Here is a 14,769-nt window from a genome sequence, read left to right as displayed (position 1 = left end):
ACGGGTAATGAGAGAGAAATAACTAGAAGATTGAGAATGAGGTGAAGTGCATATGGCAGGTTCTCTCAGATCATGAATGGCAGTTTGCCAATATCCCTGAAGAGAAGAGTATACAACAGTTGTACTATCTTACCGGTACTCACCTATGGGGCAGAAACGTGGAGGCTAGCAAAGAGGGTTCGGCTTAAGTTAAGGACAACGCAGCGAGCTATGGAAAGGAAAATGATAAGTGTAACGTTAAGAGATCGGAAGCGGGCGGAGTGGGTGAGGGAACAAACGCGGGTTAATGACATAACCTAGTGGAAATCAAGAGGAAGAAGTGGGCTTGGGCAGGGCATGTAATGCGAAGGAAATATAACCGCTGGTCCTTAAGGGTAACGGAGTGGATTTCAAGGGAAGGGAAGCGTAGTAGGGGGCGGCAGAAAGTTAGTTGGGCGGTTGAGGGTAAGAAGTTCGCGGTGATAGTGTGACAGCACCGGGCACAGGACAGAGTTAACTGGTGAGACTTCGGAGATGTCTTCGTCGTGCAGTGGACGTTGTCTGGCTGTTGATAATGATGATGTTGCTGCTGATAATGATGAGAGGTTGCTCGGGAATAGCGACCTGTGTATCACAAGCACTACCTATTGCAGCACCGGCCATCGCAGGGCAGTGGCGCATCGCTTTACCGCTGGATGCATACTGTGCCAGGTGTGGTATGAGTACTCCCAGGGATCTGTGACTATAAAGTAGAGAATGACTAATTCGGAACATATGAGACATTAGCGGATTGTCGCTGTCCGAACAACTTCCACCTGTCAAAAATGGATCCGAGCACCGGAATCGAAGTGTCCCGCACCTATTTTGTAATTGGTGTAACTGCTCAAATCGACCGTAGTTTCTTTTTTTAAATTCTTCCATAGTATTCTTCAGCAGGTATTCTTCAGAGAGTATACGCTCCATGGTTCGACCCACGGGAGCCTGATCGGTGAGCCTGCAGAGGTGATGGTTTGGTTTATTTGGGTTTAACGTCCCAAAGCAACTCAGGCTATGAGGGACGCCGTAGTGAAGGCCTCCGGAAATTTCGACCACCTGGGGTTCTTTACCGTGCACTGACATCGCACAGCACACGGGCCTCTAGAATTTCGCCTTCATCGAAATTCGGCCGCCGCGGCCGGGATCGAACCCGCGTTTTTCGGGTCAGCAGCCGAGCGCCGTAACCACTGAGCCACAGCGGGTGAAGTCGTGCTCCACCGCAACGCAAGGGGAGCAACCGGAAAGCCGGAAGCGAGAACAATCCGCGTCCGGGTAGACGGCGACGTTGCTTGGGGAAGATTAATCAAGAGCCCAGCCCGCAGCTTTGCCTTCTCGCGAAAGTTCGCTTACATGAGGCTGAAATCCCGGCGGGTTTGAGGTTAGCGTGAGCCGAACGAGGCCCGCCCAGCCTTCGCCTTACGCGAGCGGTGTGGCGCGCACTTAACTTGTGCTGGAGAACGCGGTTCGCTGCAACTAAAGCCTCAGTGTTCATGAAGCGGTCCTCCCCACAGGGCAGGAAATTTTACACTTCACATGACGTATCCCAGGAATGTGTTCTCACTGGTATACAATCGAAAGAGATTTTTTTTTGTCATGTACAGCAGCACAGATAGTGCTTACTTCCGAGTACGCACACCAAACGCCAGTCGCCCTGCTTACAAGACACAGCTCAGGAGGCATTGTGAGTACATACTTTTGTCTAATTTGATCGTAGACTCTCCACACGGGCATGCATCTGTTTCTAAAAGTAAGCCATTAAAGGCAAATGTATTCAACTCGAATTTATGGCGAGGCAGTTCCTTTGCAATTGACACAAATAACGCTGTCCTTTACTCATTTCGTGTCTTTGTGTGTTTATGCAGGCTGTTTGGATTTTCCTCTTGCTGAGGACCTCCAGGCTGGGTGGCTTCTTACAGGGGCCCTGAAACATCTTCTGAGAAGAGTACGTAAACGCTTTCAATCACTATATTCGGTCGTCATGAACGCCTCAGCCAAAAAATTACACTTCTACATGCAGCAGAGAACCCAGAATCGCGCGCAAAAGTTGGCGGGCCCTTTCCGGCGAGTTTTTAAAACTCTTGCTCTTTTCCGTGTCCTGCGCCTGCGTATGTATGTTGAGAGATGGACTATATTGCTTAAGTTCTTTCGGACGTCACGCAGCTACCATGGCCGCTGCCAGCCAGCTGTGTCGCATGGGGAAGCTCCGCCACCCGTGAAATTTCCGCGTGCGTCGGCAGTCTGCGGGACTGGGTGGGGCCGGCACAAGGGCGGGCAAAAAGTCACGATTGGAGAGGGAAAGGCACAAAGTCGCTGAAATTCAAATTTGGACTAAATCAGCCTCTACCAAACGCATTCCCTCAATTATGCGGAAATCTAAAACAGTCATGTATGCCGATGATACTGCACTCGTTTTTTTTTTTTTCTGGGAAAACACTGGAACAGGTAGCAACATCGCGAACGAAGAGCTAGTAAACTTGTCAGTGTGGCTAAGGGCAATAGCTTAATACCTCTAGAACAAAGTACATAGTGTTTCGCTCTGCGTGCAGGCATACTGACACGCATTTTCTAAAAATTTCTTTCGACAATTTTCTATTGGAAGAAGTTGGCACTATAAAATATCTCGCATCGTTTTGGGTCACAACCAAATTAGCATCATCATGTTATGCTCTACTCAAGAGTAGAGTGCACTTTGACAAAACTGTCCTGAAAATCATTTACTACTCCATATTTCATTGTCACCTCGCTTATTGTTGAAACACATGGGGCTCTACCTTTAAAACCTACTTGGATCCCGTTATACGCTTTCAAAAAAACGGGCGATACATATTGTGACATTCTCCAAACGACCCCAGCCAAGCCGTCCGCTTTATCAAGAACTTAAAATACTTCCGTTCATGCTTGTGTTTCAGATTAAGGTGTTATGTACATTGCGCAACATTATATCGAACAACCAACCACTCACAATTCATATTTTTACTATACCTACCAGTAACGCCAGGGATGCTCCCTGTAACACGTAACATTTATGGTAAGCGACTACTGCAGTTTTATGGTGCAAAAATTTGGAATGATATCCCGCTGGAGGTGAAAATATCCACGAACTTTGAATACTGTTGTGCTCTTGCCCCCATTCCGCTGGTCTCTCTGGAAACCAGCGCCGTGCGCCCGCCGTCGCGCAAAGCAAGCCCAGACTCTCATCGGGCATGTCGCAGCTTGCAGCATGAGTCATACTGGCTCGCCAGCGCAGACCCTTCCTCCTCCTCCTCACTGTAGGCTCGAGACTCCTACGACGCTTCGCCGGCTGCCCTTTCCAGTCTGCAAGCCTTCAACAACCCAGCCCTCTCGACCATTCGTCCAGTTTGAATGCTGGCCAGTGCCGTGACCTGATTGGAGGGTTTGAACGGCTCGCTGCCGCAACGGTCATCGGCGGCTATAAAAACGGAGCCGCGCTGAGCCCGAGCAGCCTGTTTTCCGCAAGTTGGCGGCCAGGCTGGATGGCCTCCGGGGCAGGGGCTGCCTTGTCCACCTGGCCTGGATTCCTGGCCACGCCGGAGTGCCGGGCAACGAGGCCGCTGACGCCGCGGCCAGAGCTGCACAAAGCAACGGGGCACCGCCGAGCTCAGCTGTGGTTCCCTTGGACGCTGCCCGCACCATCACGGAGCGCCAGCTGCTGCTTCGGCCCCCTGACCCCAAGGTTGCTGAGGGGAGACAACCACCACCCCTTCCATCCAGCGGACTCACCAGGCAGCAGAGGGCCCTCCTGCTGCGCCTGAGGATCGGGTGCGCTTGGACGGGCGACCGCCTATACAGGAAGGGACTTGCAGCAGCTCCCGACTGGCCCCGCTGCGGACACCCGGAGGAGACACTGGACCACCTCCTCCGGGAATGCCCCACCTTCGTGCCTCAACAGGCCAAGCTCCTCACTTGTTACCGGGCACTGGGCTTACCAGCCCAGACCACACAAGACCTCCTCTTTCCTGCCAGCCACAACACCCGTCGCGCCATGGATGGTCTCCTCGCTACCTCTAGTCGTCCAGGCACCACCAGCCCAAGGTCCTTCCCCTGGCCAAATTGCACATGAGGCCCTCTTGTCCCCAGACCATCATGGAGGGCAGGGGCGCAGGCTCTTCAACGGCTGAAGCCTACATCAGGGCGTGGCGGCTCTTCTCTGCGCTAGTTCACTATTTCTCTCCCCTTCTTCTTTCTATCTTTTCTTACTCCTCCTCTCTTCTATCGGCATGCAGGCAGTGGTGGTGGTAGCCATACCACTCACAAGCCCGTGCCCTTTCCTCTTTCCTATTCTCTACAGCCTCTAACAACAACAGCCCGAGCAGCAGACGGGCAGCAGAAGAGACATCCCGACGGAGCTACGCTTGCCCGGGGCCGCCCTACTTCCTAGTGCTAGCCCGTTGTGCTCTCAGCCCTTGTACCTATCATGTAAAGCCCTTGTACATACTGTACATAAAAGTCATTTGACTCACCGTCGCCGCGACCCTTTCTTGGCTCGGAGGCCCAGACCCAACAATACTCAGTAAAAAGATTTGTTCTTAGCAGTATGTAGTAATTACAAGTAGTGCTTCCAATTTTCTGTTTGTTTCTTTTTCTTTTTTGTACTATGTCTGGGATGCATTTACACTATTTGTATTTGTGATGCCAAGTGTGCGCAACTATGGGCCCAAACTAGTTATGGCCATGGGCCCAACAAATTCTGATGCATAATTTATGTGTTTTGTTGAATAAATGACTGACTGACTGACTGACTGACTGACTGACTGACGACTGACTGACTGACTGACTGACTGACTGACTGACTGACTGACTGACTGACTGACTGACTGACTGACTGACTGACTGACTGACTGACTGATTGACTGACTGACATTCAAACATTTCGTGCTGGAGTATATTCATGTATCAACATCCTTCAATACCCCAGTGCATACCGCAACTTCAGTCTAGAGAGCCCTTTTCAGAGCCCCTTTAAGTTTATCGTGAGGCTGTACACTGTGCACAAATGGCTTTGAAAATGTATCATATATGCATCTGTGTTTTTAATTTTCTGATTTTTTTTTCTATGCTGGGTGCACGAAGAACTTTCTTTTTGCATGCATGTCACCTCCTTACGTGGCCTGGCCTTACTGCTTCCGACTCCTGATAAGCCATTGCAGGTGCATGTAAATGTGATTTTGTTCAGTCAATATTTTTCACTTCTGCAAGCGGCCGGACAGAGGTGAGTCTGACTTCCCCGTTTTACCTGTAGTTGGCAGCTCCCTCGCAGAATTGATTTTGGGAACACCCGCCGAGCTGTGGTGCTTGGTGTTTAATTCAGTGCTTACTGATCAGGGCATCCAAATGCTTACCATTTTAACGTTACCAAACCGACCAACCTACCTCCTCAGTGGCAACGACATTAATTTCTTGGCTGCTTTCCTTTTTTTCTTTAAGGGGGGGGGGGCGTGTGTGCATTGGATTCAGTCCCCAGTAACACACACTGAAGAAGCATGTTTTCTCATCCTCCTCGTGCATTTGCGGTTCCTGAGTACAGCTGTTCATCCTTTGAAGTTTATGTTCATTGTCTTCGTGACTGCAATTGAGCTAAGTGGTCAGCTATTAAACACTATTTTATTAACATGGGCTCTAAACTTAATGAAACTGAACAGCGCTTGAGCGTAAGAAGTCTCTAAATATAGCAATGAAACTAATCTTGTAGTCTATAAAATCAATATAAAAATTCATTTCAAAATAAAGTTACGCCTAAACACGTTCTTAAAAGCTCTAGTCAAGAAGTTCTTTAGATGATTTTTGATGAAGCATTAGCACAGATACAAAAGAACTTGTAGCTGTATATGTCTACAGAGCGTCTGAGAAAAAAAAAAACTTGTGAACGATGGCATTTTCTTTCGTTGACGTTTATTAGACGTTGCCTAACTATTCTATTTCGTCGGTTGGCTCTACTTATTCGAAGCGCGCTGTTTCTAATGGCAGGGTCTGGCTGTATTACCTCATTTTAGAGTGGTGGCGCTGCTGGCCACAGCCCTTTCGGCCGGCGCACTTCTTATAGACAATAATCTCGCATAGTTTCCGTTTCTGTATTTGGCTCATTTTGAAAAATTCCAAAGTTGTGCTTTTCGCAGGTGGTTGCGTCGTATATGTGGAAATTGATTAATTTTTAGGGCGAGGGCAGATATGGCCAAGGTTTCAGCGGAGAGCACTAACTTTGAAAAAAATAGGGGACGAAGAGATACTAAGAGCAGGACTATAGCGCTTACTTGCAGCTGTTTTTTTATTTTATGCAGGTGAGTGGCTTTAAATAAGCCTGTTGGGGAGGTGGGGGGGGGGGGGGGGCAGGCACACACACATTGACGCTTTAAGTACGCCTGTTGGGGAGGTTGGGGGGCAGGCACACACACATTGACAATTCATTCTAGCTACCACGTGTGTAGAGTGCTGAGTGTCTTGGAAGTTGGACGCGTACATTTCTCACTTGGCTGCACGATTTCACGTATCCGAATTTTTTGTTGGTCAGAGCGGTAGAGAGTGCGCTCCTGTATTCGTCCTTTTTTCTTGTCATCACAACGAACACTCCTATAGATTTCTCGGACTTTTCTATTTTGTGGTTATGCTTGGTTGTACGGGTGTGGGGACTCTTGCACTTTCCAATGGGAATTTTGTAACACGAGATGCGCTTTGCACTTTCGCACTCGTCCTGACGCAGTCGCTCATAGAGGCATCTCCCCGTTTGCCCCTCTTCTTGCATGTCATTGGAATTTGGTAAACGACGTCTTGCACGCAGTCGACGAACGGACGCCTGTGCTTGACGTCACAACCCTTTCTCCATGCAGCAACAGCTGTTAAGGCCGCATTTCACTGTTACGTGCATTGTCAGCGACGGCGTCGTAGCACAAAGCGAAAGGAATGAGGAGGGAGAGAGAGCATGTGCGGCGCGCCACGCTGATTGGTTGGAACTCTCGCCTTTTGTTAAGTAAAGGGGCGTCCTGTATAGCAAGCACAGCGATCCGTGCCACTCCTACACTGCACCCTTACCCCCACTCCATTACTGCATGACTAGATAGTGCACTCGGCTACTTAAACACTCTCAGTAAAAGGCATTCAGTATGGAGCTTACCCGCGGCGCCGTTTATGAGTTCAGTGTGACGAGCTCAAGTAGCCAGGATCGTGCATCAAGCCTACCCTATGCCTTTACCGCCGCATCTCCACACCGACACCCCATCATGGCTGTTTACTGCATTGGCTACTTCAACACTGTTAGCAAAAGCATTCACTGCAGAGCTTACACGTGTCGGCATAAACGCAACAGGCATCCAACACCCAAAGGTGGATTTAGTTGCCCCTTCGCCCACTCCCTGCCCCTCCAAGGCGATCAATTTTAGATTGGAATATCATGGTAAGCCTCATTTTGTCGACGAAAGAAGTCCACGTAATGAACAACGTACTGCACAAAGTCAACGCAGCCTACTAGATCCCGAGTCAAAGTGAACACTTTGCCTGTTTCCCCAAGAATCCCCCGTAAAACAATGTTAGACGGTCAAAGTTATGTCGCGAACTACAGCTTATTAACGCACACAGATACATGACCTACAATCAAGTGATCGCCACTTGTTCATAAAATCGGAAAATTTATAACACTGCCTTTCGTAAAGCTGGGTTTCAGCTGTACGAAGGAGTTCCCTGAAGGCAGCATGAGCTGGGGAATGTGGAATTTGTGCATCGCCCGGTGGATTCACTCTTTTTTTGCGCTAAAAAATTGGAAACTTCCACGTCCAATTAACAACACAGTTAAGCGCTTTCGCGTACGCCTGCAGCTTTACTTTCTTTTGATGCGAGATGCGAATCAAATCAGGTTACAAAAGAAGGAGGAAAGCATGGAACGCTGGAACTGAGCACAGGTCTTTAGAAAGCGCAACTTCTGGTGCGTCCGTTGATTTTACTATCTCCACACAGCTCGAAATAACTCGCAGGATGTTCCAAGACAGCTGCTCGGCCGTCCGTCACAAGCGTAAAGAGGGTATTCCCCTCTACGTCACACCAGACGAACAGAATAACTTCCTCTTTTACTTGAAATTCCAAACTCAGAGGAGTGTCCCCATTTGTCATATGCAGATTTAAAGATGGCTGCGGAGCAGGTATGCGAGATGCCTCTGCCAACTGTACGCTAAATACGGATGTAATTGCTGCGAATGTATGGCCGACTAAGCCGTATTTAGCGAAGTTTACTTGCGGTGCATAAAGCGTACTATTTTGAGCTGAACTTTAAGCAATATTCAAAATCTGCGCACTTTTCACATTTCTGTTACAGTTCCGAATACATTAATAGCGGAACACCTATCCCCACTTTGTTCCCCATCCCCTCTCCAGGCGCACTCTGAGACACGAAGCCTGCCCCACATGTTATGCTTGTTTTGGAGAGCGTATACGCCCAAAGCTGCCACTGAGCATTTCTTTCCAGTTAGCTTTTAGCCGTCCAATGATGTGGTCGCGACTTGCTCGAGATAATGCGAAGGAACAGACATACACGGTTTGAGTGATGAGGCGTGCTTAGAACCAACTGGCTTGAGCTGCAAACGAGGATACGCTTGGTAGTGAAATGTGTTTAGGGAAGATGATTTACGCTTTGAGGGTGTTTAACGTCCCAAAGCAACTCAGGCTATGAGAGACGCCGTAGTGGAGGGCTCCGGAAATTTCGATAACCTGCGGTTCTTTAACCTGCACTGACATAGCACAGTACACGGGCCTCTAGAATTTCGCCTCCATCGAAATTCGACCGCCGCGGCCAGGATCGAACCCGCGTCTTTCGGGTCAGCAGCCGAACGCCATAACCACTGAGCCACAGCAGTGGGTTAAAGGTGCACTAAAGAGGAGCCTGAACTCGTCTTTTTACCGCGGGAACTCGATCTACACGTTCCGAGCATTTTTAGAAACTTCGAATTATTTTCCTGTGTCGCCGATTTCCCTAATTTAAATCGGATTAAACGTCCCGGCTCCCGCCTTTATTTGAACTCGCCGCAGACGGTAGGAGGAGTCAAGTAACGTGTGGAGTGCCTTTCAGGCAGTCGCGTGGCGGCTTCGCTTTCTCTTTTATTTTGTTTCTTTTAGGTTTCCGTGAATAAATAGGTCTAGTCAGAGACTACATAGCTGCAAATTAGGCCCACGGAAATAGGAATACGCTTGGAAACTTTGCTTTCGCCGATCACTACGTATCACTCCGCCGATGGCAGTGCGGCAAGCCGCCACTCGTGACTGGCTGAGAGGTTGGTTGACTCCTCTTACTGTCTGCGGCGAGTTCAAAAAAAGGCTGGAGGCGGGACGTTTAATTCGTTTTAAATTAAGGAAATCGGCCGCATAAGGCAATAATTCGAAGTTTCTAAGAATGCTCGGAACGTGTAAATTGAGTTCCCGCGGTAAAAAGACGAGTTCAGATTCCTCTTCAGTGCCCCTTTAAGATGGAGTAGAACACTCCCTTAATGCACTTGCTCGAATAAACCGTGCGGCTTGTGTCAGTGTATGTGTTCGTTATGCTCCTATTTCCACTTTAGCACCTGAACAAACTGGTCCATGTTTCCGCTGTTTTTGCTTATTAGAACCGTGTTATAAATTGTAATAATCATGAATATATAACGAATGTTTTTAAGAGTTTAATGCAAATGCATACCAATAAAGACGATAATTGAATTACAAAAAACGGCAGTTATTATTATTTTTTTTTCGTACTATCGGCCCTAACTCGGACCCAGATAGCGATGGGCACTGAAACAAACAACAACGAGGAGGCAGAATACACGCAAAGCTGACGTCAGATGCGCTGCGAAGTGCAATCAGTACACACTAAAATATAAGCGAAAAAAATAATTAGTCAAGCGTGTTCAGGAATACCGATTCAAATGCGTAATCTGGGGGTATTCGAATTCTCAACTGTCGCCCTGAAATGACCCCCCGATCACATACCATGCTTTTTTTTCGACGCTGCATGGAAGAGCTAGCTGTTTCAGCGACAGTGGATCTCGCGCATTTAATTTCTTTAGACTTTATTTCGTTCTTTTTGTTCAGGGTCGGAGACACAGCTGGCGCTTTCTCCTTGTACAGTTCTTCAACGCGGAATTAGGCACACACCGATAGCGATGCCGCGCAAGAACGACAGGCAGAGAAGGGCGTCAATCGATCATTCCACTTCTCTATCCGTACCACCATTTTTCTGTTCTCTCTCAACGGTTGTTTGCAAGTATCTTGCCAGCTCCTGTGTTGGTGCGCTTCCCACGTGTTGGCCAGACGTGATTACAGCTGTGCATATTGCGCGAGAAAAAGAAAGAAAAATAATCTGCACCGACAAGCAGCGGGCATCGAAGGCGCGGGTTTGTCGTCTTGCGAGCACCGAGTCCGCGATCCCACGGCACGGTTGTGAGCACGCAAGCAATAACGCCCTCTTGCACTGCGCGCGAGTCGACACAAAGCTGTCGGTGGCAATTAGCGCTGCACTACTCCTGTTTGCGGCGCAGCCGGCATCGATATGTGTGACGAGCGCGTGCTCGCCATGCAGCGTGTGAATTCGTCCACGCCGGTGTGTAACGGTTCCGTTTGTCGCTTTGCTCTTGCCCGCAGCGGTGTCGTGACTCTCTTACTCGACCCCCTGCCATGGATTCTGATCGCCTGGGGAAGATTCGAGGTAGTTGCTCCGCCTACCGAAGTCGCTTGAACAGTTGCAAGAGCGTGTCAAGTGCTGGGAGTATAGCGGTAGAAGCATGGAAGAATTGAAGAAAACTACTGACCAGGGGATGTGCGATTATTCAAAATTTTTGTATAGCGAATCGAATATTCTTCTATTCGATTCGTTGAACGAATCAAATAGTGCACGTTGAAAATTATTCGGAACGAACCGAATATGCTGTCAAAGTTTTCGAATTCTCTTTGGATGGGGGTTTAACGCCCCAAAGCGACTCAGGCTACCGGAGCCCTTCACTACGGCGTCTCTGATATGAGAGACGCCGTAGAGAAGGGCTCCGGTAATTTCACCCGCCTGGGGTTCTTTAACGTGCACTGACATCGCACAGTACACGGGTCTCTAGAATTTCGCCTCCATCGAAATTCAACCGCCGCGGCTGGGATCGGACCCGCGTCTTTCGGGTCAGCAGCCGAGTGCCATAACCACTGAGCCACCGAGGCGGCCCGCTCTTTGAATAATTAGTACAGAGTTCGAATAAGGTTAGCTGCAGTTTTCTTTGAAGTCTGTTTCAAGGATGGCCCAATCCTACCCTGCTATCGGTGTTACGGGATGAAAAGTCCAGCGTTACGACGCTGACGCGGTTCATTCCGACCGCGACGTTCATAACGCTCATACATGGCCTCCGAGATGGGGCAACGCGGCAGCGCCAGGGCATGTTCAGCAAACCCTGCTTTGGTGTCCAATCACTGAGGCCGCGGCGCATACGTAGCTCTCGCCCTTCTCATATATACTAAAATGTGGCGCTGTAGATAATGTTGCGTACCCCTTAGTGAAGATCAGTGGAGCACCTTTTCACATCTCCTGTTACAGTTAATGCGCCCTAACCACAGCTAGCGATTAGCTGCTTCGCACGCTTATTCCTTTTGAACGAATATTCCCACAAGTACCGAATGTTCTTCAAAATATTCGAATTATTTCCGATTACGTCTTATCGCTCTTCGATTCGTATGCGATTTGGCCTTATCACTATTCGATTAGTACTAATTTCTGTTTCAGTTACATTATTTTTATTCGATTGGACACTAAAGATAAACTATGCGTATTCGATTCGGGTTTGAAGAATTAACGTTCACGCACCCCTACTTTCCGCCTTACCAAAAGCCGAAAAAGTCGAATGCTTAAAAAGAACAAACGCCGAGAAAACACAGCGCAATATGCTTTCCATGAATACGATAAAACTTGCGTTCGAATATCATTGTATACCCCATACACGAGACAACAGCGTTGGCCTAGTGGTCTGAGCACCCGCCTCGCATGCTGGAGGTGTGGGGTTCAATCCCCAGTGCCGCCGGGTACCCACCGGTGATACAATTGGTGCATTCTTTCCCCTGGCCTGGCGCTCGGCTCAATCAGGGTGAAATGCTTGGGCAATGGGTCTTGACCCCACCTTGAGCAATACGAAAATACCTTGAGCCATGGCGCTCTTTCGCCGCAGATGCCCTTGCGGCATAAAAACTCATCATCATCATTATCTATTAACTGGGCACGGCAGCGCTACCAGGATGCGGTTCACCGACAATCCGTTCTTGTTTCTTCTGCAGCTTTTCTTGGCCCTGCTAGATCATGCCGGTGACAGAAGCATGAAGCTGCCTTCAGGAATGACTCACGGATCAGACACTGCCGACGTACGCCCACCAGACCAGCTACACGCGCCCACATGGGATCACCGATGGATTCTACAATCAGCGACCACATGCGCAGACCACTACATGCATCCGGGACAAGTGGCGACACCACCACACTGGACTATATATTGCCACCCCACGCGCGCGGCGGCCACTGGGCACGGCAGCGCTACCAGGATGCGGTTCACCGACAATCCGTTCTTGTTTCTTCTGCAGCTTTTCTTGGCCCTGCTAGATCATGCCGGTGACAGAAGCATGAAGCTGCCTTCAGGAATGACTCACGGATCAGACACTGCCGACGTACGCCCACCAGACCAGCTACACGCGCCCACATGGGATCACCGATGGATTCTACAATCAGCGACCACATGCGCAGACCACTACATGCATCCGGGACAAGTGGCGACACCACCACACTGGACTATATATTGCCACCCCACGCGCGCGGCGGCCACTGGGCACGGCAGCGCTACCAGGATGCGGTTCACCGACAATCCGTTCTTGTTTCTTCTACAGCTTTTCTTGGCCCTGCTAGATCATGCCGGTGACAGAAGCATGAAGCTGCCTTCAGGAATGACTCACGGATCAGACACTGCCGACGTACGCCCACCAGACCAGCTACACGCGCCCACATGGGATCACCGATGGATTCTACAATCAGCGACCACATGCGCAGACCACTACATGCATCCGGGACAAGTGGCGACACCACCACACTGGACTATATATTGCCACCCCACGCGCGCGGCGGCCACTGGGCACGGCAGCGCTACCAGGATGCGGTTCACCGACAATCCGTTCTTGTTTCTTCTGCAGCTTTTCTTGGCCCTGCTAGATCATGCCGGTGACAGAAGCATGAAGCTGCCTTCAGGAATGACTCACGGATCAGACACTGCCGACCTACGCCCACCAGACCAGCTACACGCGCCCACATGGGATCACCGATGGATTCTACAATCAGCGACCACATGCGCAGACCACTACATGCATCCGGGACAAGTGGCGACACCACCAGACTGGACTATATATTGCCACCCCACGCGCGCGGCGGCCACCGGGCACGGCAGCGCTACCAGGATGCGGTTCACCGACAATCCGTTCTTGTTTCTTCTGCAGGTGAGAAAACGCTACGGCGTTTGTATTCACTCTAACAACCCATTCTTGTTGGTGCTGCCGTGCCCGCGGCTGTTGTTTGATGTTACTGTAAGCTTGCGCAAACTGCTATTGTTGGGGGGTGATATCGAAGCCAATCCTGGACCGAACACAGCTCAGATACTTACGCAGCTTCAAGAAATTGCCTCAGACATAAAAGAAATAAAGGAGAAGCGGCTGGCGGACATAGACAATAAACTCGATGCTCTTGCTAGACTAGAGAAACAGGTCACTTCCTGCCAGGAGCAGGTCGCTCAGATGAGCGAAGTCATAGAAAGGTTAGAGGAAAGAATAGACGACTTGGATAACCGAAGCAGAAGATGTAATTTAATTGTCTATGGCCTATCGGAGAGAGAGGAAGAGACCAAGGAAACACTTAGAGAAAGGGTAAATAAAGATATTGTTCAGGATAAACTGGATCTCGACGCAGTGGCCATCGAGCGTATCCACCGTTTGGGGCAGCCTGCTGAAAACAAAACTAGACCTGTTATTATGAAGCTTTTAGACTACAGAGAGAAAGAATCAATACTGAAACGAGGGTTCAAGCTTAAAAATTCCGATCTGTCCATTGGCGAAGATTTCTCGCGGAAAATTAGAGATATTCGGAAAAAGTTGTGGGACAGCGCGAAGCCTAACCGGGACAATGGCGACAAAGTGTCCCTTTCCTTTAATAAATTGTACATTAATGGTCAAGCATTTGTCTGGGACAGTGAAAATGCAGTGAAAGTGCCGTTTGGGAAAAAAAACGACAAAGCAACTACCCCAGAAAGCCAAAACGACAACGTCTCCAGCCCCCGAATGACACGTCAAAGAGCAGAATCAAAAAAATAAAATTATTGAACATAAATGCCAGAAGTGTAGTGAATAAAGTAGAGCAGCTCGAAATTGTCCTCATTGACCAAGATCCAGATATTGTGGCTGTCACAGAAACGTGGCTCCCGAGTGATATTGGTAGTCAAGAAATCTTCCCTCCGAACTACTCAGTGATGCGCAAAGATCGGCTTTCCCGGGGTGGCGGCGTTGCATTATTGATAAAAAACCACTTTTCCTTTATCCCTCTGCCGGACATCCCGGGAGCAGAGGCAGTGTTTTGCAAGATTCTGTGTGATGGCGTCAGCATTGTCGTGGGATGTGTTTATCGGAGCCCCTCTTCTGGACATGATTGCTTGAGTGCTGTGCACGATTATATGCAGGTGCACGTACGGAACTCTAGACTAATCATCATGGGCGATTTTAACCTTC

General features: G+C 49.2%; 1 protein-coding gene across 1 annotated transcript; it reads left to right on the top strand.

Moving 5' to 3' along the window:
• Nucleotides 1-12,630: 12,630 nt before the first annotated feature.
• Nucleotides 12,631-14,373, top strand: LOC149361675 (uncharacterized). The gene has a single exon (XM_089569564.1). The coding sequence runs from the start codon at nt 12,631-12,633 to the stop codon at nt 14,356-14,358; it is 1,728 nt and encodes a 575-aa protein (XP_089425690.1). The 3' UTR covers nt 14,359-14,373.
• The last annotated feature ends 396 nt before the right edge of the window (nt 14,374-14,769 follow it).

This window comes from Amblyomma mixtum, chromosome 2 (assembly GCF_055824585.1).
Source record: "Amblyomma mixtum isolate Tamu chromosome 2, ASM5582458v1, whole genome shotgun sequence".
Lineage (NCBI taxonomy): Eukaryota > Metazoa > Arthropoda > Arachnida > Ixodida > Ixodidae > Amblyomma > Amblyomma mixtum.
The sequence above is the reverse complement of the archived record's forward strand: the minus strand, read 5'-3'. Positions and strand labels throughout refer to the sequence as shown.